At 32.7% G+C, this 27,500-nt stretch overlaps 1 protein-coding gene and 1 long non-coding RNA gene across 4 annotated transcripts in view; one reads left to right on the plus strand and one right to left on the minus strand.

Moving 5' to 3' along the window:
* The window catches only part of LOC137620670 (uncharacterized), a 100,184-nt gene extending 88,331 nt beyond the window's left edge, over positions 1-11,853 (plus strand). Inside the window, exon 3 of the long non-coding RNA XR_011040091.1 lies at positions 11,748-11,853. This is a non-coding gene — a long non-coding RNA (uncharacterized lncRNA). The remainder of the gene's footprint in view (positions 1-11,747) is intronic.
* lovit (loss of visual transmission) overlaps positions 5,240-27,500 on the minus strand; it is an 80,949-nt gene continuing 58,688 nt past the window's right edge. Inside the window, exons 3-14 of one of the 3 annotated variants that reach the window (XM_068351009.1) lie at positions 26,600-26,703; positions 19,965-20,073; positions 17,302-17,454; positions 14,130-14,374; positions 11,941-12,054; positions 11,450-11,557; positions 10,738-10,848; positions 10,045-10,155; positions 9,516-9,646; positions 8,895-9,069; positions 8,283-8,345; positions 5,240-6,572 (exon numbers count right to left, since the gene is read on the minus strand). In XM_068351009.1, the coding sequence (XP_068207110.1) occupies positions 6,324-6,572; positions 8,283-8,345; positions 8,895-9,069; positions 9,516-9,646; positions 10,045-10,155; positions 10,738-10,848; positions 11,450-11,557; positions 11,941-12,054; positions 14,130-14,374; positions 17,302-17,454; positions 19,965-20,073; positions 26,600-26,703 (1,673 nt within the window). In that variant the 3' untranslated portion in view covers positions 5,240-6,323. Of the gene's footprint in view, positions 6,573-8,282; positions 8,346-8,894; positions 9,070-9,515; positions 9,647-10,044; positions 10,156-10,737; positions 10,849-11,449; positions 11,561-11,940; positions 12,055-14,129; positions 14,375-17,301; positions 17,455-19,964; positions 20,074-26,599; positions 26,704-27,500 lie in introns of all 3 variants that reach the window. The other 2 variants (XM_068351008.1, XM_068351010.1) reach the window with 2 other exon arrangements.

Raw genomic sequence — 27,500 nt, forward strand, 5'->3', positions numbered from 1 at the left:
TTTTAAATCACTGTTAAGGCTCTTCCTCCTCTCGCAATTAACTCAAAGGTAAAACACAGCATTTTAACATCTTTCATGAAGAAATTACCGGGGAATTCTAGCAAATCAAGGAATTTGATAAGAAGACTTCTTGTAATTCCTGCAAATAAAATTTGTGATTCTCTATTTTATCTTGTAATGGAACTGACAAGGTCTAAGAACTAAGCATGAAGAACAGAAGCTCCTCACTATAGAATGTTTAACCGCCATCCAATTTTTTTTTCAGGATATTTATAATCCCGTGTCGTATGAAATACATTAATTACATAACATCATGTAATTCGGTGGTAATAGGTCATGGTGGAAGGTAATTCTTATATGTGTTCACTAAGATATTCTCCGAGACCTTTTGATCTATGTACTTATCTACAAGTAGTAATAGTACAAATTTGTCTTGCTACACTGTTAGAAAAAACCGTAATTTTAATCGGAAATTCTCCGTAAAAATATACTGTTCTCAACCGTATTTCAGTAAAATACAGGCGACCTTAATATCCACTCGTTGACGTCAATATATCCGTTTTTAAAACGGCAAATATCATGGAATAAATGTTGCCAGACAATTACCGTTTTTAATGCAAATTTTTAACAGTATAAAAAATATGCAATTTGTAATGTGGACGAGTTGATCCTCTATCTCCCTCAATGATTATTTCTACTAAGATATATGAACAGTAGGTATCCTTTATGGGGTGATGTCTTCGGAAATGAAAAGGCAAATTCGTATCGTTATTAATGTAAAAGTGTAGTACTGAGATCCTTAACACGTGCGAGCCTACACACGTCCATACCTGGACAGGTCTTTTGTCATGTACTGAAGTTCCCATCTTATCCATTTTCACTGGAGAACAATGGATGGATGATATACAAGTGAATACACCTAAAATGATAGAAAATAACAATAGCCTACCTGAACACAGGTCACCCCTGTGGTACATTGAAAAGCAGACTGGCGTATATTTAAAGACTGAATAAAGTGAAAGGACACGCAGAAAAGCTACAGTGTTGATATTATCATCTTAGGCAGTGGAATTCTCCACATAGCTATAATGCACTCCGTTCTAAAAGGACTTAATGTACACATGTTGTGGAATACTAGTTTTTTCTATCTGCAATGATTGGATTGATAAAGTTCCATGTTGATAGAGCTTGATGAAATATAATTTGAAAGGAATGTAGAGCATTAAAGGTAGCTAGGCGCTATACTTTGTTTCTTCTGTCATTAATAGAACTTCCACTTCTGTTCTTTGGAAGATAGCCAAAAACCCAATTCTGACAAGTTTATTCGAAGTCATCCACCTGTTTTAAAAGTGAATGGTCAATGCATAAAAAGTATTTTGATAGCGAGTTATTCATTAACTGAATATTTTGAAAGTGTATGCTAATAATTTTGAAATTATCCCCGTAATCAATAACTATCTACATAAGGTCAAGACTTTCAACTTTACATCAAACTAGGGTAAACTTGTAATTTCCCCTTTACAGATAAAGAATTTGACTCTGCCGGGCTATCCTTCAGTGATTGAACCCCTTTTCCCGATCAAGTTTTTTCATATGCAATGGTAAAGCATGTCTGCAAGAACACTGAACATTTTATCACAAGCATTATAAACAGAATACATTGCGTTCACAGTTACCCAATAGTTCGGGAACGTAACATGATTAGTTTTTATTTTAACCTGATAAAGATAATTTTTTATCAGCAAGAAATTACCAATCGTATAGACATGCTGTCTATGTGAAACCATGGAAGAATATGTCAGTGCAAAAGTCTCGTATAGATTTTAGAAAGCAAGGATATTTTTTTTTCATCTGGACAATTTAGGGTTTTGATACAACAAATCCGTTCTGAAATTTTTGAGTCGTTTGCGTCGAAGCATCCTCATTTGACCAGTACCTTGATCTCAAAAAAGCATATACAGCTTGGAGGTGAGGAATTCATAAACCTATTCACGTCTCGGGTATAAGTGGGGTTAACTTTGTTCTTTCTAGCATTTTTAACACGTCAGATCTCTCAGGATAGAACAGACTGTGACGGCGCCGAGTAAGGCTGTGAACTCAAAGGCAGGTTGGAAATGACTGAGTTATATTATTGTAGAACACTTTCCTTATATGCAAAACCTCAAGGCAACAGGACATAACAAGTTCACAAGACAGACAATATTACAGAGGAAAAACCAGACATGAATTTTCATGTTCGTTTTAGTGCGAGGGAAGAGCGAAGATACAAGCATAATATATACAAAAGGAATTATGTACAATTGTGTGAAACACGGTTGGTACAAGACAATACTCACTTTATAAAGAAATATCAAGGACAAGGAGTATCACAGGCTAGCATACCGATACTCTATTTGCTCTAGCAATATATAGGATTTCTATTACATGAATAAGAATGTCCACAGTCAAAGAAAACTTAAGTTTACAACCAATCGAGTTACGAGAGAGGAAGATTTTAATGGCTTTATATCTTTTATAAGTTTGACAGTCGTCATTTATTTCTGCTGCATTTGTGGCATAAGCCCATTATGGTTGAGAATCATATCTGGGTTTATCATTCGAATGTAAGCTGACTGAGGTTTAGCACCTCAAGGAGGTGAAAATGTATTGTTTATAGATTTGAAATATCTTCAAAATTTGGTTCAATATATCTTTGGGAACAGATAGTAAAACCCTTTGTGAGTGTGAAGTATATTTTCCAGTTACCCATAGCTAGTTCCAGATTGTAAAATGGGTTCACCATTCTGAGCTGCTATACTCCATCGGATCCTTTAAGGCGAACAAGGCTGGGTTTGGGCCGGGAGCGGCAATGCCATATCAAATATTACCATCACGTTGTATGGTGTATGGAGGCAGCATAGTTAGAAAAATGTAAATATAATTAATTAATAATTAAATATTCGCGATTATTAAATGCCCTCGTAATTTCCTTTACTTTTAATAACAATAAAATTACACGTTTCTTCTTAAACGTGGCAGCAAAATTTTACAGCTCTGCCACATCCTTCTCAGGCGTTAAGCTGACCTCAGGGTATGAATATGTCAAACAGCGTGTGTCTCCATAAAGATGGCTCAACAAAAACAGTCAGTCATTAAGGAGTCTGTAGCCCTACCAAGAACATGGAAGGAAGTCCTCGTTATACAAATAAAAAAATGTTACATATTTTTAATATAAAAGATGTGCAGATATAAATCTCTATAATCCTGGCATTCTTGTGTATCGTTATCAGTATAACATTCATGACTCAAAACTATCATCTATTTGTTTTGATAAATCCTTACAAAGACTATGAAACACAAATTGAGATTTTTCATCAGGTATGACACTCAAGCAAAAGTATCTTATATTTTGAAGATAAAAAACGTGCCAAACCTAAAACAAAATATTCAAAGTAAATTGCAAAGCTAGAACAAAGTCCATAGAAAGAAGGCATGAGAATATAAAAAGAAAGTGTATCGGAATACTCTTAATGAAGATAATTGGGCGTCTATACTACGTATAGATAATATATTTAATTGTTGTCGATAATTCTGTGTAACCCATGTATCTTTATGACACTATTTCAGTTTACCTGCCTAAATTTACACAGGATCTCTCTCTCTCTCTCTCTCTCTCTCACACACACACACACACACACACACACACACACATATATATATATATATATATGTATAATATATATATATATTATATATATATGTATAATATATATATATTATATATATTATATATATATATATTATATATTTATTTATATATATATATTATATATTATATATAATATATATTATATTTATTATATATTATATTTATTATATATATCTATATATATATAATATTATATATATATATTATATATATATAACAAATGGTAGAGCCTCCACGAGATGGAATTTGTGAGTGTAGGTAGGTAGATAAATTCACACATACGAGTTGATTTAGAGAATGCGGAAACTCTGTAGTATGGGATAATCCCTAGAAAGGTCCAGTATATTGCCCCAGGAGACATTCGAGCGCAGGGATTAAAAGGGTAAACAGGAGCGGTAGGCCTTTGAACACTCCAGAGAAGGACATTTGGCAACGTAGGAGACAACGCCCGGATTGCCATGAAGGAGCCGATAGGAGTTATAGTCATTTTAAATTTTTTTCCTATCCCTAATCTGTTAGTTGATACAGCAGACTTGCTCTGGATTTCTGTCACCAGTCTTCTATGATTAGAAACTGTGATTGTCTACAGAAACCTAATTCTATTGCATTTAAATTGCTGGAAGAGAAAACTTTGCTTACTACAAGCCTTACTCTAAACCTCCAATTACAGCAGTGATTTGTATTTTAGGAACACACTGATATTTGAAATGCAAATTTAAAGTTTATTCACTAGAGACCACTCCCTTATATTACGGCCCCTCATCGCTCCCTTGCATATAAAGTAATTACAAACCATTGCCATATGAAGACTACCCTTTCGGCTCCCTTGCGTAAAGAGTGGCTGCGACCATAGTCTTTCTAAGGTTAACAGTGAAATCAACTATGCACGACAGTTCATTTTGAATAAAAATTTGTAATGACTAGGTCATAGAAATGAATGTAAACAATTAATAACAACTTTATTAGGATATTCTTTCTACAGTAAAATACATTCATTATTTTCACTACAATATCTCCAACATACAAGCGCACCACAGCTGCCAAAATGAAATGGTAAAAGTGGAAAGAAAATATGAAACATCTTTGATGATTTGAATTTATGTCGGGTTTATAAATTTTATTTCGGCGATTATGGTAATAGAACCGAACTCCTGTTTATGTCATTGGCAAAAGATGGATTCCTAAATTCTTCAAAGTCGTTCTGTAATTCACCTTTTGTGGCAAAAGAGAACAGTTAGATATGATTCCTGTTTAGTGAATATGAAAGAGGATGGGCCGTTTTTTCACTTTTTATTTGGCCATCCTGGTTTTGTTTACCCAGAACAAGTCCTTTCAAAGCAGATGCATTACAAGTAGTAAGAAACTTTTAGGTTGGCACCGTTTTACGTGATTTTTTCATCCGTATATGTCCTTAATTAGATATAGATTGGTTTTACCCTTAGAAAAGATATTTTCATCACGTCTACTTGATGCTAATGTGTGTGTATATATATATATATATATATATATATATATATATATATATATATATATATATATATATATATATATATATATATATATATACATAATGTGTGTATACCTAATATTTATCATATTTTACAAATGCAGATGTATGTTTATGTACCTTTGTTTCTTATACACGGAAATCTAATTCAGGTGCTGTTATATAACTTATATTTTTATGATTAAGTTTCTGTATTATATGAATTCAACTCTTCACCAAAGATCAAATTAAATGTGACTATGAGCGTATGGCTAATCCTGACTTGATTGCTTAGGACGCACGTCTCATTTATCTCCATCCGTAAAATGATATTTTGTTATATATTGGAAATAACCACCGTTCTGTAATACTCTCGATACAGGCAACATTACACAAATGATGCCAGGACGGGCAAACTAAGCCGTATAGCGTTTAGCCTACTAAACACATTTTTCTGTGAACAATGATTACGTTATTCTAGAAAGCATTTGTTTTCATCGTCTATTGAGGCACAGGATTCACATCCTATTATGAAGTACACGAATTGCTTAATCTGTAAATAAACACATGGCACATTGAAGCAGTACTCCATTTATACAGAGAGTCACACACAGATATCGCTTTTTTTTGTAAGAAGAAAAGTGTCCTAATCTAATGTCAGAAGCATACATTTTCCATGAACACATGAACCTCTAAAATTACTTATTGTATTCTTAAAGCTAATATGAACATTCATTACATTAGAATATTTGAAGACAATTCATATCTTCTTCAGCGTCCTAAATTACTACATTTTCATGAATACTTATTTGACTAAAGTAATTCTATAAGCTTTTTTCGTAATCCTAAACGAATTTTCCTGCCACAGATCAAGAAAATAAAGTTAGTGCCTCCGATAATTTAATCACGTTTTCTTTAATAAATAAAACATCAAGTACAATAAAGAAAATGGTACTAAACTCTGTGGGTAACCATAATAATTTAGACGTACGCTATTTATCCCGTTTCATAAATGTCCGGTTGTTATTTTTATTATAATTTCAATTGTTTATTTCCAATGATGTTTATATTAAGACACGTTTAACAATTAGGTAAACATTTTTGATGAAACAGAAATTACACCAGGGACTTGTACCAAAGAAAACTGACTTATAGGTTTAGGTAATCAACTTGAGTGGCGGAAACAGCACCGCAAGCGGCCAAGAAACTGGCCGCGCAAACAACGGCTGTGGTTGATCCAACGGCTGCTATAATAGATCCCATGCAAGAAGAGAGAACAAATTGGGCCAAGAAGACCATGGATGAGATGATGGCCACGTCGGTGCCCAGTCCTCTCACTTGGGAATCTGGTCCATCTCCCCCCAGCACAGCTTGTCCCTCGGATAACTCACATTTGAACTGTAAACACAAGACAGTTTTAGTGGTCTTATTACTTCAAAAGATAAAGGCCATTTTCATATACCTGTTACTAAAATTTTGAAAGAAAGTCTTCTATCTGTAGCTTGATTTGCGAATGACGTTTTATACATAATATAATGATATTCACTTAGAGGTCAAAATATTTCCTCTAAAATAAATATTTGGAATTGTGTTGTTGGATAATGGTTTGTATTCGTTACTGATTGCCTTATGTTAGCCTTTTATCTTATTTAAATTACGTGGTGTATTCTTTTCTAAATGTTTTATAGATATTTCAATTTTACACAAGTTAGATACGTTAGTGTTTGGGTAGATAATTCGATGAAAACCGTTAACTGCTGAATACACACAATAGCGTTGCGGTGAAGACTAAGGAAATAAAAAGAAGTGATTTACATACATGCGTTTTAATTTCTTACAGTAAATGTTTTCAAGGAAATGGGATTAGTAAAAGATGTGTAATATAAACGTCGTAAGTCCACTGAGGATGCAGTAGCTAAGCATTTATAATGCATAAAAACAGTGAAGTATAGAATATAAACATTTAATGCTACATGCAGTATTCTATGTTCATCACAAGTAATTATTGATAAGACAACATACACAGGTACTATCATACGTAACACACACATACTATATATATATGTATATATATATATATATATATATATATATATATATATATATATATATATATATATGTGTGTGTGTGTGTGTGTGTGTGTGTGTGTGTGTGTCTATATGTGTGTGTATATATATATATATATATATATATATATATATATATATATATATATATATATATATATATGTATGTATATGTACATATATATATATATATATATATATATATATATGTGTGTGTTCTCTTTCGAGACAGAGTGATTTTTTAAAATTTGTCTAAGAGGACTGGTTTTAAATTCTCAATTCCCAGAACAAAGTTGGTAAATTATCTATTGTAGTACAAATATTTAGAACGAAATAATGGTTTGTTATATCTCAGTTGGAGCTTGCTAATTAAGAGTCGAAAAAATACAATGTTTTCCTGTAATATATATTCTCATATTTGTTTACAAAGGAAAGGCTTGTAGAGCAAGAGATTTAATAAGTGGTACCAAGGAAACCTCTGAAGACAATTTAACCCAACACCCATGGATTAATTATGTGAAAAAGGAATTGGTATTTTTCAAGGGATATGTTTTAAATCATTAATTTCAATCTAGAAATATATGTATGCAAGAAAATCTTACGCAAGATTGAGAGAGAGAGAGAGAGAGAGAGAGAGAGAGAGAGAGAGAGAGAGAGAGAGAGAGATTTTTCCTAAGAGCCTCCTTTTGACAGCCAAACTCAAATTAGGAATTACATCTCATTATTCCAGAATGTAAAATACGCGGAAACAGTTTACAAAGATGAGCAAAATGGGAAAATTCATGCTTCATGTACAGATATCTTAGTGCAGAAAACAAGACCCGTAAAATAACATTTGCAATAGAGAAAAAGAAAGACACCATCACAAGAAAAACCTGTTGCTAGGTTAAGTTAATTATTGGAGCTTCGTAGAACGAAAGTACTAATGAGGTAGCTATCACGAGAAAACATGCTTCACAACACTCATGGGGAAACAATGATTTTGTCATTCATAAGAAAAAATTTGTTAATAAAGTTCATTCCGAGTAGCTGGAAACTTACTCCTCGGCATAGCGCCCAGAGCTGACGGATCTTGGTGACCAACCAAACATCCTCACACTTGAACTATAAACAGTATGATGTTATTAAGCATGGTAAGTGAACTATAAACAGTATAATGTTATTGAGTATAGCATGTAAACTATAAACAGTATGATTTTTTTTAGTATAGTAAGCGAACCATAAATAATATGATGTTATTTAGCATAGTAAGTGAACTAGAAACAGTATGATGTTATTGAGCATAGTGAGGGAACTATAAACAGTATGATGTTATTGAGCATAGTGAGGGAACTAGAAACAGTATGATGTTATTGAGCATAGTGAGGGAACTATAAACAGTATGATGTTATTTAGTATATAAATGAACTATAAACATTATAATGTTATTGGGTATGGTCAATGAATCCCGTAACTTTAAGTAAAAGAGCCATCTGTAATCTCTATTTCATGATCAATTTATTCTTATATATTTTAAAGACTGATATTTTCAAAGCAAACTTTACCCGATTCTTTTTTTGTCTAGCCAAGTTGTGAAAATTTTTAGGCTGTTTCTTGATACAATTCACTTTATTTCATTTTATTAACTGGAACTCATTCTAAATAGAATCTTACCAGTCCAGATGCGTGATAGTGAGCCACTAGCAGGTAGGGCATAGTGAAGAGAGTAGAGTACATAACGCCAGCGCAGCAAGAGAAGATGATCACAGCAGCTTTGTGACGTAAAGAGGCCATGAAAATCATGCCCACGCTGTATACCAACTGACCACATACGTAGACGGGCCTGGCTCTGTAAAAATTAGATACAAAGTGATATCTATTTTAATATTTTTGCTCTCAAAATATTTTATTTTTCCTTGTTTCCTTTCCTCACTGAGCTATTTTCCCTGTTGGAGCCCCTGGGCTTATAGCATCCTGCTTTTCCAACTAGGGTTGTAGCTTAGCAAGTGATAATAATAATAATAATAATAATAATAATAATAATAATAATAATAATAATATAGTCATTTAACAGACATTTTTGATGACGAAAACCACATCATATAATACGTTTTAATACTTCTCACTGATTCTAGAATATTAACACATGTTCATATTTTTGTGTAGATAACTTATATATGAAATAAATCATAGTACAAGGTTTAATATCAATAATTTGCCAGTCGTTGGAATTCGTCAACCCTGACTTTTCCACCCTTTCAACCTGTCAGCCATGAACTGAATTATAATTCTTACCCAAAAGTCTTGACGAGTTTTTCGATAAGGAAGGAATACACGGAACAGGAGAGGGAGTAGAGTGCCATGCCCCAGCACCCGAATCTTACTCCTTCTTCATAGAGGTCTTTCTTTATTGTCCCGTCGGGGGCCTGGAAATTGTGGGATTATCCGTTATTACATTTTTCATTCTTGGTTCAAGAGAATTGACAATTAATTGAAATTATATGTTTCTAAATCTCTAGTGTTTCTATCATTTTGGTTTTGTGTTATTGGGTTTTTATTCTAAATTACCAGGAAAATTAAACTACTGTCTACATGTTTATCTTTTACTTCATGGTATAGTTTTGAGGAAATTTTTTATTGATGAAATACTCAAATTTTATATTTGATGAATTTTATCTAATTTATTAATTAAGGAGAAAAAAATAATCTTTAGAACTTTTTTTGTAATGTGATGGTTAATTGATTTTATATCTGCCTTAAAATCACCCTAACTTATCCTGGAATGTTTATTAACATTTATAAGCTTAGGCAGGGACCAACTCACCCCCGGGTCACCTCCAAAGACAGCCTCCCCGACGAAATCCGTGAAGTATAGGGAGTAACAGACCAGTGAGCTCCAACAGAAGAGGTTCGTCAAACACAATATCCTTAGGGACTAAAAAGGAAGTGGGTTTGAAATAGGATTGGTGAAGCTTTAGATGTATAAAACTTTATGCATACACACACACACACACACACACACACACACACACACATATATATATATATATATATATATATATATATATATATATATATATATATATATATATATACACAAACGCGCACACTATGTATGTACATATACATGTATATGTATACATATATATTTATATATAAATATATGTATATGTATATATATATATATATATATATATATATATATATATATATATATATACATACACACACACATAAACGCACACACTATGTATGTACATGAGTGTGTATATATATACATATATATATACATAAACATATATATATATATATATATATATATATATATATATATATATATATATGTATGTATATATATATATATATATATATATATATATATATATATATATATATATATATATATATATATATATATATATATATATATATATTTCACTCTTTTTATGAATCCAAATATCCAGTTTTCCTTACCTACATCTACAAGAGTTTGCGGTTGAAGGGATCTTTCACTCACCTTGGGCATGTATACGATCGACAGTAGGTACTGCCTTAGAGTAGCACCTGGAACAGCGGCTTCACCCTCCTCTGGGATCACTCCATCTTCACCTGGTACTTGCTTTGGGTCCTAGAAGGAGATAGGACAATTATCTTTTTTTTCCTCGGATGATTCTTTTTTTCATGTTCATTATGGGCGTCAATTTTTTGTGTATTTTCCAAGCAGTCATGAAAATGATAGGCATGTTAGCTTGTCCATGAGTAATGGTAAAGCAATGTTTAGATTACATTGAGGACTAGGGGCCTTTTGCCAAAAGGCAAACCTGTTCATGAGGGTAGCATTAGAAGACCATTGGATCTGATATGAAGTATTTCATGGTTTAAAAGTTACTTTTTGAAAGGTGTAGCATTACGTTCTGTTTCAGAACACGCGAAATATCTATTATTTTAAGGGTTTCCATAGACGATTAAAGTTTTAAAGCAATATTTAGACATTGCACAAAAAGTGACGTAGAGTGTACATTGAAGGCTTCGTTTCATAATATTGACGCAAGATAATATTGACAAAAACATTCTTAAACATAAATTTTAGCCGTCTTGAGGCCTAAAAGAAAATGTAGATCGAGGACACCAATGGGATGTTTTATTTATTTAAGAGAAAAAGGAATTGTGCCTAGGATATAGGAACCGATTCCTGTATCAGAAAAGGATTTTAAAGTTAGAACTGTTACCTGTTGATTGAAAGAGGTTTCCTGATTTTCAGTTTGGTCCATAGGTTTTTCGCCATCGTAGTCGCCATAGCCCTCTGCATCTGTTCCTGTTTCGACACTGTGGCCATTCTGCTGTAATAAAAAAAATATTAAGCCATTTCCAATTAAGTAGATATAGATTTATCTGTTTGATTAATTAGGTCTAATTTATATTGTATTTTTGATAACTTTCATCTGTTCTTTATATGTATTTCATATAGATGCTATGCTGCTTTTGACTTCATAAGTTCTGAAGAACCTTAATTATCTATCTTTTCAGATAGAATTTTCCATTTCGATCCCAGCGATGTCTACAAATATGTGAGTATTCAGTCTTAAAAATTTTTTTTCTACAAATATTAATTCAAGTTCATAGTTAGTAATGCATTGGGTATACGTTCATTTTAATCAAAAGTTCGCAATCCAAGATTGGAATCGTTTAGGGATTTAAATACAAGGATCGATCGACTTACCGCAAGTGGCAAGGAAGATGGCCGGGGAAGAGGGCTGGGGTCCATAGTGCCATACCCTCCTTTACCTTCTTCAGTTCCATGGGGGTCAAGACTCTGCTGTTCGGTGGACATTCCCTTAAAAATTATATGAAATTATACTAGTTATTCATTGACATAGATGTCATCGTGACCAAAAATATCCTTGATGCAATAGTATTCGTTTTATCTTCAACAATGCGTAGATTGTGTGAATAATTTTTATGAAAATTTCATCGCAATAAAAGTCATAATATTAATGTTTTGTCAGACAGTGAAATTCGTCCACCCTTGCAACCTCTCACCCTTTTAACCATTCACTATCAAGATTAACACTTTTATCAATCTTTTACGCCAGTCATTTCCAGAATTAACTTCATTTGCCTTCTCAAATATTCATAAATAATTCAATCGGATTTTTCAAAAGTTAGCCTCTCACCAGTTTAGGCATTTAGTTCTTTAGTTCACTATATATTAGTTGTTATTATTAATGTTATCATTAATGATGAGGTAGAAATTGATTTCTATTTCATACGTGATTGGTTGTCGATTTGCAAATAAACAAATCACGACGGAAATGAATAGAAATTATGCAAATTGAATTGCAGGAAAGTTATCTCTCATTTTTCGAGGAAATGTAAATATGGTGTTGGGAGGTTAGAATGCTCCAGGAATAAGTGATAATTTCTTGTCGAACTATGAAACAATTATGGTAAGGTTATTTTGAAATTTATATTATTTTTTTCTAAGAATAACATTATTTATAGTGGGATTAATGAAATTTCATGTAATTTAGTATGCATATGCTATCTATCTATCTATCTATCTATCTATCTATCTATCTATATATATATATATATATATATATATATATATATATATATATATATATATATATATATTTATATATATGATTATATATATGCATATATATATATATATATATATATATATATATATATATATATATATGTGTGTATATATAATATGTTTATATCACACACACACACACACACACACACACATATATATATATATATATATATATGTATATATTACACATATATGAATATAAATTTGTAAACGTGTATATATCTGTGTGTTTCTGTGAATGCGTGTGCATCCGTGCGTTGTGTGCTAGTGTATGCGTGTGTGTGCATGTACGTGCACGTGTCTAGCGTTCAGGTGTACAGTCAGCAAACGCAAACACAGATAAAGCACTACAAAAACAGAAATAAAGACCCCTTTGCAAGGCAAGAGTATTGCACAGAGGGAATTCCTTTAGAAGACGGGAGGGTATTTCGTATTGGTATTTACTGTGTTTGCCAAGTCTAGTGATGAGGGTGGGAGAGCGTCCGTATATCCTGCCATATCCGAGTCTAAAACTTACTATCTTAATACTGGCTCTTTTTATTAAGCCCAGGGGGACGTTGTAGCTCCCTTTTATTGGTGTTTGTTGTTCTCTGTCTCTCCTATTTTCTTCCTCTGTCATGCTTTTTTTTTTTATTATGCTTTGCTTTCTCGTTCGTACATTTGTCACGTTGTTAGCTTTACCCGGTGTGTTTAGATGTCGGAGAAAGACTGAAAATGGCAAAGGTTGCTAATATCTCTCTCTCTCTCTCTCTCTCTCTCTCTCTCTCTCTCTCTCTCTCTCTCTCTCTCTCTCTTTTGCTAATGTTCATGCCCCTCTCTCTTTTCTGTCTCTTGCTAATGTTCATCAGCTCTCTCTCTCAAATGCTCATGTCCCCCCCCTCTCTCTCTCTCTCTCTCTCTCTCTCTCTCTCTCTCTCATCATAATGGTATTAGTGGAAACGTTGGATTAATACCCAGTCGCTAATTCCTGTAATGGTGTAATATGCAAGAATGTTTAGGAAATGGATAAAACACACGATTTCGATATTTTGTTCAAAGTAACAGGCGCACATTTTATGACCTATCATTTGAATACCATAATTAGTGTACTAAAGTATACTTGAAGTAAAATAGCGTAATAAATTTTATGTATTGCACGTTCATACAAGATGTTTTAAACTTATGAATATCGACTAAATAAATGAAAAATATATAAATATTTGAATGAATATGTAAAACATGAAATGAATAACGAATGAACAATAAACAAATGAATAATGAACAAAACGGGTTATTAGTAAACGAAGCCTTAGCAATCCAACCTTTCGTAATTCTGCTTTCGTTGTTTTCTCAAGTATATCCAAAGGAATTTCCTTGAAGGAGTAGAGGGTGCTGAAGACGCACGCGATGAATATGAAGGTTACCAGAGTGAAGACAGCCCTGACCTGACCTCCCAAGAGCCACCCGATGAACGTGACATTCCAGTTAATGCCGCCCATGGCATACCCGAGACCACCTCCTAGGCCCGCCATGATGGTGAAGGTGGAGAGGCCGACGGCGTGGTCTTCTGTGAGTGGTCGAAATAAAGTTGAAAAAGTTAATATTCACGGGTACTTAAGTTGTGAGAACGTGCTTTTGAATTAGCTAAATGAAACTCCCATTAAAAGATATTGATTTTTTTTTTTTTTTTTTTTTTTTTTTTTTTTTTTTTGTCATCGTCGGAGTTTCATTATATATCTCGCAGAGTAAAAATTTTGGGGATACAAGCGATCTCTCAAGCCTAGTCTTCTGAGAATGGTTTATAGTGTTATTGCTTTAGACAGTGCTTGTGGAATTCCTATCTTTGTGGTACGATTATTCCAATGGAAACATCACAATTACAAAAATAATTAAAAAATTAAATTTTAAAAATTTTCCATCACTTTTTCTGGAACCGGTACAAAAGCGTATGTCTTCAATTCGCACATCCTAAGTAAATGTAGATTTTAAAATACTATTGTAAAAAATGTCAGGGTCTCAGAGAATCTAAACTTAAGTCTTGTTAAGGAAATCTTTAAAAAAATCCGTTGTCGCAAAAATCTCTTTGTTGAATAATTATAACTTTAGCAATACCAATGCTCTATTCTATCAGAGTTATAAAACTAGTTTACAGCCTAAGTCAGTCAACAAGTCTTCCATTCACATAGTTCGAAAAATAAGGACAAATCTTTAATCTTGTGATGCCCGATTCATAATTATATTATTACTCTACGAATATCCTGCATATTAAATTGAAAATTTTATTTATAATGCTTAACTCTAGGTCAAGTGTCGCCTGACGTTCAACGTCTTCAGAATGTGTAAGAATTCATTTCTGAAGCATTGCCATTAATTTGATCCAATGTACTAACTGTAAAATAATGAAAGTAATTAAACTAAAAAAAGGTTCTGGAGCCTGGCTTAAGTCCATCTCTTTAACGAATTGTAAAAGCTTTGATAAACTCGAATTATCCCATGAACGTTAATTCACTGTTTTGTGATACCCGGTAAAATATAGAATTATTTGGTTGGTATCGAATATCTTGTAGGAAGAGAACTATTGCACAACCATGACGAAATCAGCCAAAGGAAGTTCCCATGAGATTGCTGGAAAGAAAGATGCGAAAATCCTAAGTTATATCATTAATGAAAATAGCAAGCAAATATGGATCATGAGTTTGAACAAACCAGAGGCCAATTTCCTTTTTCTTTGCCCATTATATCTTTATATATCATTTATTGTCAAGCTTTTCAAGTTATTCCCTGTTATTTCAACCTTCTGCCCATCTCTCTCCTCAGTTCTGTAAACTCTTCAGGCAATCCCTCCGGATAGAGTCGCCTCGAATTCGCCCGGCTAACTAGAGACCTCGTCGAGGGATTTGTAAAGAGATTTCCCGAACACGGTCCTCTGAATATGAAACGCGAGTTAATGGGATTTTGCGGTGGGAATGAATTGCCTTTTGGCTAAGCAGAGGGGATTTACTCTAGGCAAGTTTACTTAAAACTTTTGGTCTGTATCCCCCCTCCCTCTTTATTCTCCTCAGTTGTCCATATCCCCTACCATTCTCCATCCCCCTCTCCGGCTGTCCAATTCTTAGGTTCATCTCATGAAGGATTTTACTTATTGGCGAATTTGCCATTCTCGGATTTTATCCAGAAATTGATTTGTCAGCCATTTTAGTGTGGGAGGTGAACCAACTGGGACCTGTTCTAATAATACATTGCACTCTGGGATTACGTCTTCTTTTCTGGATATTGAAGTGTGGGTGGCTTTCCCATAAACTAATTTCAAAATTATTGCATGCATCTTTATTACCACCAAATCCTTTTATGGTCTGAGTCATGTTAAGGTTTTATGAATGGTCGTTTATTAATTATTAGCGTACTGCATTTTCCATCCGTCTCCTATTTCACTATGAAAGACGTTTAATTAATTTAATTTATTCCATATATAGTAAATCTCTTTTGTTTCTAGAACTTAATACTATTAGGCATGAGTGGTTTTAAATTCAAAATTCTAATCGGATAAAGAATATGAATGTTATTTGGGTTCTGTAACCAAGTTGTTATGTATTTTTTTATCCAAAACTTTTAATGGTACAAATGTTCAGTTTGGTTAATATTATTCAAAAAAAAAAAAAAAAAAAAATCACAACCTTTGTTTCAGTTATTTTTTCAAACAGTACCTTTCAAAAATTACCATAACTGAATGGATAGCGGATAGCCTGTAAAGGTACACGTCATCAATGGCTATGCATGAATTGAATAGACAAGATATCGACACTTTTGTATTACATTTAGTATAGCACAAAATATAGTAGCTTATGCCACATACTTTGAATTGTATGCTCTCTGATTTGATAAATAAATTCTCCCAGAATGAACCTGTCATCATTCGATCTGTCAACTAATTTTCCTAGGTTAACTTTCTGACTCTTACCTAGAGCAGTACATCTAGAAGGTAGGCTTTGGAAGGCCTCTGACCTTTGCTGGATTAGTAAATTATAGAAAGTAGGTTCTATAAATGTGATCTTTGCTGGAACAATGAAATATAGATGGTAAGTTCTGGAAGAGTTTTGACCTTTGCTGGAACAGTAAAATATAGAAGGCAGGCTCTGGAAAGCTTCTGACCTTTACTGGAACATTGAAATATAGAAGGTAGATTCTGGAAGGGTTCTAACCTTTGCTAGAACATTACAGTGTAGAGGGCAGGTTTAGGAAGGGTTTTGACCTTTGCTAGAACAGTAAAATATAGAAGGCAGGTTCTGAAAGGGTTGGGACCTTTACTGGATTAGTAAAATATAGAAGGTAGGATCTGGAATGGTTCTGACTTTTTCTGAAAAAGTAAAATATAAAAGGCAAGTTCTGAAAAGCTTCTGACCCTACGTAAGACAGTATCATTTAAGTGATATGCCCTGTAAGGCATCTGAACATCCTTATCATCTATGGTAGGTCCTGGAAAAGCTGTGAACTTACCTGGAATAGTCACATCTAGAAGGTAGGCTCTGGAAGGGCTCTGACAAGCATCAGCATCGAAGTCCAATAACATTGTTCCTACAATAGTGAAGAAGATGCCCCACGGGTGCGGCTGACTAGTCTCTCTAGGTACTTCAGTTTCGTCTGCTGTATCTACAAAAAGAGGAAATGTCATATAAATAGTTCGCAACATTCGAGAAAGATTTTAGTAATTTTCAATTATCCGGTTAACTCTCTTTTGATTTTTTCTAGATGATCGCCCATTTGTTGTCCAAATTTTATTGATGATTCTCATCTTTGTACATTTTGTATCAAATTAGAATTTGATATTGCTAACAAATGGCTGCCTGTTATTTTCGTAATCCAGAATAGTAAAGTAAGTTTTCCTGAACTCCTTTTTAAATGGCCATCAGTTAGATCGATTATCTGAAAGTAACTAATATACGAAATTTATGGCTTATTTAGATAAGATATCTAAAAATTCTATAAATCTTAAATGTATACTAATTATCGAGATAGGGTCTGAACAAATGCAATTTATTTTACCAATATAAATTCGACTCTAAGTTTCTGGCAGCGGACAAATATCCTATTATATATATATATATATATATATATATATATATATATATATATATATATATATGTATATATATATATTATTATATATATATATATATGACCAAGTTCGTAGCCTTGATATATATCAATATTCGTTTGATATTCGGATTGACATTTCTTTCCTTAATGCACAAAATTCTTACTCTGATTTCCGTGTGTTTATCCATGTTTGGTATTTTTGTCCCTCACACACACATATATATGTATATGTGTATATATATATACATACATATATATATATATATATATATATATAGTATGTATATATAATATTTGAATATGTATCACTAACACTTGTGGTTATAATCAATGTGAATATCAACCACAATAGCATTTAATATTGAATTCTACCTTTGGCAATGTATATTCACTGGAAATTCATTAATTATACATACTTTTGGCTGGGCAAGGATTCGAACCTATACATCTTGATAGCTCGATTCGTGCAGGCATTGTTTCGACTCAGGGCATAGGTTCAAATTATTGCACAGCCTGAAGCATTTATCATAAATGATTTTTCAGTGGATATGCGTGCCTAAAGGTAGAATTCGATATTAAATGTCATTGTGGTTGATATATGGTTGACACACACACACACACACACATATATATATATATATATATATAATATATATATATATATATATATATATATATATATATATATATATATATATATATATATAATATGTTATGTATATATATATATACTATATATATATATATATATATATATATATGTATGTGTGTGTGTATGTATATATATATATGTATATATATATATATATATATATAATACACACATACATATATATATGTATATATATATGTATATATATATATATATATATATTATATCTTGTCAATTGTGGTCTGATGTATTCAGATCTTGACACTTTATATTATTTGATACATTAATGTCTCTTTTGATCTCATGTATTCTAATCTTCGTCATTTTTAATGTTATGAATTCCAGTCTCGCTATTAGTAGCTATATATATTCCAATCTTATCTAGTCATCTAGTTATGTGTTTGTCAGTTATGTCCCTTTTTATCTATATATCCAAGTTTTTCTTTATCGTCGCATTTTCTCATACAATGCCATTTTCACCAGTTTCATGTATTGTCATTTAGGCATGTGTTTTTATAACTTGTGTTTTTGGTCATCTGAATTCCGTTTCTGGTCTTTTTCTAATTTACAGTCATTCATAGATTACAATATGTTAGATGGTTTAAAGAAGAAATGTATATACTTATTGGGATTTAAAGATTTTGATTCTTGTTAAATAATATACATGTCAATACTTTATTTGCGTCAACCACTCACAAATAATAAATATTTTAAGCCTACGCATTCATGAATGTCTTAAAGGCTTTTACTGTTCTGTTATTCTTTTGGAAATATTCCCAGTTGAAGATAATTAACACTGGAGAGCATAATTGAGGACCCTCGCCGTGACGCCTGTATCCAGCTGCGATGAAGATCTGCTCATTTTCTGTAATATGCTGTAGTTAGTCATATATTGCTCTTTGGGGGACAGTCCCTATAATAATAATAAAAAATAACCGATATCCAAAACTGGCACTTGAATTATCAATGTCACTATCATTATTCTTGTTAGATAGAATGTATTTTTTACAATTTATTGTTTTTTTTTTTTTTTTTTTTTTTTTTTTTTTTTTTTTTTTTTTTTTTTTTTTGTGGATTTTACTTCCAATCTACGTTTCATAGTTATAGAAAGTAAGTTTGCTCGCGAATATTAGAAATATGTACAGTAAATATGGGGGCCGTGTATCCACATATCTAAAGATACCTACCTAAAAATATGGTTAAATACTACTTATACAAACAGACGCAAAATTATCCATTGTATTCACCAATGCGAGTAGATTCTCTTTTTATATGAGCCTTGGTTATGGGCACCAGACCAAGATGCCCCCAAGCTTCCACTCCTTAAATTAATTGAAAATGCCCCTTAAAATCAACCACATGCGATCAATTTGGATCTGAAATGAAAAAAAACTTAAACTGAACTACTAACTTGTTTCGTTGAAGTTAAGCGTGTAGTTATCCGGCAGCGAATTGACGACCGACGTGATTGTGGTAGCGTTGAGCATGCCCGGCTCGGTTGCCCCGATGAGTTCACTCACCTGAAAATAAAGGATTTGGCATTAAGGACACACCTAGCATTGTCATTTATGACCAACTGTAAGCAATTTATTTTTATGTTAGTAAAGTCATTAAGGAAATGAATTCTTGGTTGTGTTGTGTTTATAGTGTAACCGTTATTTTGCCTCATTAGGAATTCTTCGTTGCCTCAAGATAATAACTAAATCCAGCAAAATATAATGTTCTGTTTTACAAGATGTAAATACATGTGAATGAGAAATGAAACCATAGGCTTCTTCAGACCTAACAAAATAAAAAATACATGATCATTACCAACAAGAATAACAACAATAATGCTGATTATGATAATAGTAATGATGATAATAAAGATGAAAAAGATAAAATGATAATAGTGATAATAATAAAGATGACGATGGTGGCATACAGCTAGCTTTAGTAGCCGCTTACCAGATTAGACTACCTAATAGATCAGAATGACACCTATTTGCAAAGTAGCTTCCCATGGGAGAAAAGGCAATAATTCTCTAGAAAATGCAAATTTTATTTAAGTTTGCTGATCTTTTTCATAATATTATTGCCAACCATTGTGTCAAATAACTTGTATTTTTTTATTTCATTATATATATATATATATATATATATATATATATTATATATATATATGCATATATACATATATATATATATATATATATATATATATATATATATATATATATATATATATATATATATATATATATATATATATATATATATATATATATATATATATATATATATATATATATATATATATATATATTATTATATATATATATATTATATATATATATATATATATATATATTATGATTATTATTATTATCTTCAAGCTGCCGGTGCAAAATTGAAGTCTGAAGTAATAATCTTATTATTTCGAATGTACCCTAAAAAGGCTTAAGCTATTAATTTATTTTTCTTTTGCTTGGTGTCATGTATGGTGGCAACAACAAAAACTTGCTAGATATGCAAGAAACCGTTTTCATGAGAGACGATTTTCCGTATAAGCTTTGTGAAAATATTATTCGTTAAGGAACCGCTGTCTCTCCCCACTCGTTTAGATAAAGAAGGAAAATAAGAGGATTAAATGCTATCATCAAGGTTTAGAACATAACCAACTCCTTTTTGATGAATTAACACCTACAAGAATTTGAAATAAGAAAAATACCACTCGTATGTCGCAGGCGTTAGTTAGTTAGAACTGGTATTAGGTGGGTTTCAGTAACCTTAACGGGATTAAATGTTATTAAAACTCCTGGTTTTTCTAGTTGTGTTAATCTGAATGTATTTTCTTCTTCTTCTTTGACTGCATCTTTTCCCACTTCTATGTGGGGTCGATGTTTCTGGCGAGCATTCTCCATCTACCTCTGTCCCGCACTCCATCACTGGTTAATCCCGTTGATCGAAGGGCATCCTTAATACAGTCCATCCACCTTCGCTTTGGTCTCCCTCTCCTTCTCGTTCCCTGTACCTCCATTTCCATCACTCTCCTCCCAATATACTGTTCGGTAATCTGGATGTATCTGATGTAATATTATAAAAATTTAGGGGTATTCTTTGACACATCGCTTGCAATTTATCAACGAGAATTTGGCTATTTTTAAAGGGTATTTGTAACAGTTAGCTTTTCAGCTGGCATTTAGTAACGGGTATCAGTAACATGCAGTCTGGATTTATCATCTTTGATTTTAGTAACATTAAAGGGGTATATATTTGTAACTAGTATTCGGGATTTATCAGCTTGCATTCAGTAATCTTTACGGGATATCTTTAACTGATAATCTTGATGTATTAGCCTTTTGCAGATGATTCAGATTGTATTAACCTTCTAGATGTTTGAAATATTTGCTTCACTTTTTTTTTTTTTTTTTTTTTTTTTCCTTCAGCTAGGTTCCAGTAACCATTTAGGTATTTGATAGATATGTTACGATTTTCTTACCTTCAGCTAGAATTCAGTAAACCTTTTAGTCATTTTATGCATTTGCTAAAATTCTGTGACCTTCAGCTAGAATTTACCACTCCGTCTGGACATCTGTAACTTAGATGCTGGTTGGAATTAGGGAAAAACTGCCGATGGTCACCGCTTCCCATATTTCAGAAGTTTTGGCTATCATTGGGGGTTTCTGAAATGAGCTTTGTTTTACAAATTGACCCGTGTAGAAAGACAGACATAAAAACGCTGATTTAGCAGGTATAAGCTTTCGTATTCAGCTTGCTTCTCTGGAGAAATATTGCTAAAGAAGCCATCCACTTTGTGAAAAATCGTTTCAATAGATTATTATTTATATTATCTGTGTTGCTACGTATTTTTTATTCGATGATACTATTCAAAAGAAAAAGGTGACTGTGCTGTGCCTTGGGAACGTGCTCTTTATTCATATCCACAAAGTAATTTTCATAATACAGTATTCATACAAGCTTTTCATCATAACCTCGAGAAAACTGCTCAGACTAACGAGAGAGAGAGAGAGAGAGAGAGAGAGAGAGAGAGAGAGAGAGAGAGAGAGAGAGATTAAAAGATAATCATCCCAATGTTTTTTGGTTAACGATAGGGTCGCTTAAGCCATATAAAGAATTACTTGAATTTGATCTCTAATATGAGATAAAGTCTCATGAAAATTTTTGCCAGGAACCCATGATTATATCTTTCCACATTTTTATAATGAGGTTATTACGTTTTGTGATCTACGCCACAATGGAAATGTTTTTACCGACCGCATTATTCCTCTTATTGTTATTCATTCTTATGAGGATTGTTGATCGTAGCTCTTATCAACATAATTAATTAAGAATCTAATATATTTCCTGGAAAACTCATGTATTTGAGTCATATAATTATTGATATACCTTCTAGAATCGGTGATAATCAAGGATTGGATGCATTTTTATATTATCACTTGAGATAAGCTATTATTTTTCATTTGTGTTTTCGGAAAAACGACTGAAATACTATTTTAGTAGTAGTTTGGTTAAAAAGCAAAGGAAATATGATGGTTCCCTTAATTAATTTTCAAATTGCCTTCATTTCACGACTAGATTAATCTCTCATGTCCGAGAGGCTTGAATTTGCAGAATATTTTATTTGAATATTTTGCTTCTTGAAAAATACCTTCACGTTCAAGAATTTTATAAGTTTGTTTGTTGCAATTATTCTGGATAAGTTCCTTAAGAGAGGTGGTAGCCTAGTGGAAACGTCAAGACATTCGCAGTATGTAGGTCCTGAGTTCGAACCGTGCTCGTGATTCAATATATTTCATTAGTGATCACAACCTTGCCGTCCTTGGTGAGGTAGGATATTATGTGTATTGAGGGGCTGACGTAGTTATACCTGCTGAGTCTTCAGCACCCTTTGTCCTATCCTCCCCAGACCTTGCATGGGGGAAAGGAACCTTGGGAGCTTATCATGTATGTATGTTTGGTCTTGAAACATTGTGTGTCAACTGTGTGTCAACTCAATGACCTATCCCTTGTACTGCCAATCACTGACGACTTTTAAATCCTTTAAAGGGTTCACTGACAATTTTAAAGATTAATCTACATTATGAATAAGTCTCTTTCCACTTCATTTTTATCCGTTTCATATGTTCAACATGCATTCACCTTAAATCATTCACACAGGTCGACGCTAGTGTCCAGATACCTCAAAAACAATTCACACAATTTGCTCATTTTTTTGTGAAAATGTGCAGCCTTCCCCCACCACGCTCCCAAGCTTTCCCATCCATTATAGGAGGGAATTTTATTTTGTCTTTGGGAGCGAAAAAGGAAAAATCGCCAGAATGCGCTCCGTTGCATCGATGCAAATGCCAATCATCTCGTCTGTTCAAAGCTGACCCCGTCAATCAAAAACTGAAGGGGCCAGAGACAGTGAGGGTGTTCTCTGTAAATGGCAAAAAGACGCAGTTGTTCTGTTTTAAAGCATCTGTTCTGGGGGTGTTTTTTTTTTACTTTTAAATCTTATTCCGTTTTCATCTGCTTTTTATATTCTTTATTTATGTATTTATTTTTCGTTTAATTTAATCATTTTGACAATACATAGCAATTTGCTTATTTGTACAAGAAGTCGAAGGAATTAGTGTGTAGGTGTGTGATGTCTCTTGAGTAACACGTTAAGCTATTTGGTTATCGAGGTGTGGTTTGCAAATTTCATCGAGAACTTTTATGTTTTGAAGCATTTTACAACTCCCCCCCCCCTACCACCCATAAACCCAGTAACACACCCTCCAACCACCCATCACCACATCCACTTCACCCTTTTCTTTGTAATTCATTATGTTTGATATTTTTAAAAGGAGATAAATGTATATTTTGTCATAGGAAGTTGAGGCTATTTGTCTATTGAAATTATTAAATGCTTGCAATGATTTTGAAGTTTGCTGTCTATAAAGATTATTTTGTGTCATATAACTCTAAGGCTTTTGTGAGAGAAAGTAAGCAATTGTGACAAGAACAACTGATGTACACACATCAAACTTATTAAGCCTGTCACTTACATTGTGCGGGTCCCAGGTAACTCCCTCGGAACCAAGTGAGCATATAACTGCGCAGAAAGAAAATTTACGTTCTTCAATCTTGAAGAATCTTTAGCGACTAGTGCCAATTGTCAGTCCGGTATTAAAAAAAAAAAAAAAAAAAAAAAAAAAAAAAAAAAAAAAAAAAACGTTTGCAGGCTCACACATTCAATGTAAATTTATGTGCGCATTATTAAACAAATATAAATTATGAGTAGGTCTATGCTTACCGCTTTCTTATAAGATGTACTCTAACTTATCTTAATTTAGCTTCTGAGTAGCGGAAATAGAAAGCATTGCAAATCTCCCCTATTACCAATGACATTTAATCATAAAGTTTAACAATTGTGTATTTTCCTGCATATTCTTTTGATATGAATGTGATGTGTAACTACAGGCGCAGTTACCAATAGGATGAAACGATTCCTGAAAATAAATCTATGCAATTCTCGTAAAGTGGAGTTTATATTTTTTAATGAATCAATTCTTGTTTTTCTAAAGTGAAGGAACTTTCATATACAATAAGAAAATAACAGAAATTTTCATGGTTTATTTGAGTACCGAGGAAATGTGGATAGAATGCTGGCTGTAAAATGGGATTAAACAAAAAGTTTAACTCCTGAAGCTTGTACTATTAAGAATAGTTTTAATTTAATTGCTTTCATCAACTGGTAAATTCTTCTGTAATTCAAGTAATTGAAGCGTTCAGAAAGAAAGCTAATATCGAATTACTAATCGTGAATGACAGAGTATTCGTTTGGGGTCACATGTCAATTCCCTTAACTTGTTACTTAATCTCATTACCTCCCTTTGTGTACCATATCCGTCAATCTTGTATAGAGATTGAAAACTGCTTGCACAAAGACCATTTTAGCCATAAGGCAATGAATAAAAGTCTTAAACGTATCTTTTGTTTTAACTTTCGTCAACGTTGAAGGATTAAAGTTATATTTGATTTATATTTGCTTTTTCTCTATCTTTAGCGTGAGAAGTCCGTTAAATTAATGACGTAAAATTGTAGAAGTTATAGATGTACATAATATACTGGAAACTTCATCGTTGTCTAGACATCCCATTATGATTATGAGGTTGGTAAAATATCTTTCAGAAATCATCTACCAGAATAGAACGTAGCTTTTTCTAATCCTAAATAATCTTATTATCGAATGTAAATTTAATCAAAAAATCCGAAAAATAGTACCGGGGCAAATATGGAGGAACCTTCCGGACGATATTAACCAACAGAGGGAAGAGTAACCACACTTTATAATGACTCGCATTCGTGCGTAGCTCGGGCTAGATGCTCATTATAGGAAATTGATTGGTTTATTTAACTTGGCTTCATTACGTTAAAGGTCATAGCTGCCCGGTTGCGGAATGACGTTATAAGTTTTGATGCAGTACATCGTATCTTAAGAATATAGGGTAGGGAAGGAAGCAATTCAAGAATGCCTGGATATAATTGCTTTTCATACACACAAACACAAAAAAAAAAAAAAAAAAAACTGACAATTACTCGTGCGGTAAGACGCACGCTCTTATATATGCATACTGCATATATATATATATATATATATATATATATATATATATATATATATATATATATAGGTGTGTGTGTATATATATACACACACGCAAGCACACGCACACACACGTACAAACACACACACACACGCACAGACATACACACACACACACACACACACACATATATATATATATATATACATACATACATACAACAACAACAAATGCAGCCATTTCTCGTCCACTGCAGGACAAAGGCCTCAGACATGTCCCTAGTCATGTCTGGGTTTTGGCCATTTTCATCGCGCTGGCCACTGCGGATTGGTGATGGTAGGAGACTTTAGCGTGATCGTTCACAGCAAACCAACCTAGTATGGGCGGAACTGACTTGTACAGCTTTGCTGATTGCGACGACACAAAAACCCTTTTACCAAGTAGATGGATACTGAGATAGATATCTTACCTGTTCGGTGGTAAGGGGTGAGGATGAAGTTGGTGCAGGTGTAGTTGTCCACTCATCACCCATGCTTATGCCCAGGCTCTTTCCGTTAGGCACCAAGATGAGACCTGAAAACAAACATATCTTTGTTAGATAAGTAGGAAAAGCATTTTGTTAGTTGCTCACTCTCTCATGTGAATATATATGCATATATATATATATATAGAGAGAGAGAGAGAGAGAGAGAGAGAGAGAGAGAGAGAGAGAGAGAAATCTTTATAGTAAATATGATACCCTGAAAATATTTGATTTATTCTTAAATCTATATTTTCCTGGAGGAAATGTGTTAGCAGTTGTTGAAGAACATGTCATATGTTACTTGATACAATCTCAAATTATAAGAATTAAAAAATCAGGAAAGAATCTTGTGGACAGAGTTGTACAAAAGGAAAAGATTAGGGAGATTCAGATTAGAGGATTATAAAGATAAATCAAAACAAATGATAAAAATGGAAGAAACATTTATATATTTGATAGAATTGAGTTTTGATAAATGAAACTTCCATATGAATTCAATTTAATCATTTTAAGAAAAATTTTAACTTACAGATTATGATACATTTAAATTCAAGTGAATATCTTCTTAGAAAATGTTTAGCCATTGTAGGATATGTTAAATTCGTTGGTACTTCATATTATCAACTCTCTACAGAAAGAGAGGATTCATCTAGGCTCCGTCAACGCATGTGTCATTTTTTAAATCGATGTACTTTTTGTCTTCTCATATTACTATTAGATCATTTCAAGAATAATCTTATGAACAATGTAAAGTACTGATTTTCAGATAATATAGATAAATTAAACCGCATAAAAGTTTAAAAGAATAATTATTTACTATGAGATTTAGTTTTTTTTTTGTATAATG

Source organism: Palaemon carinicauda, chromosome 27 (assembly GCF_036898095.1).
Source record: "Palaemon carinicauda isolate YSFRI2023 chromosome 27, ASM3689809v2, whole genome shotgun sequence".
NCBI classification, from domain to species: domain Eukaryota; kingdom Metazoa; phylum Arthropoda; class Malacostraca; order Decapoda; family Palaemonidae; genus Palaemon; species Palaemon carinicauda.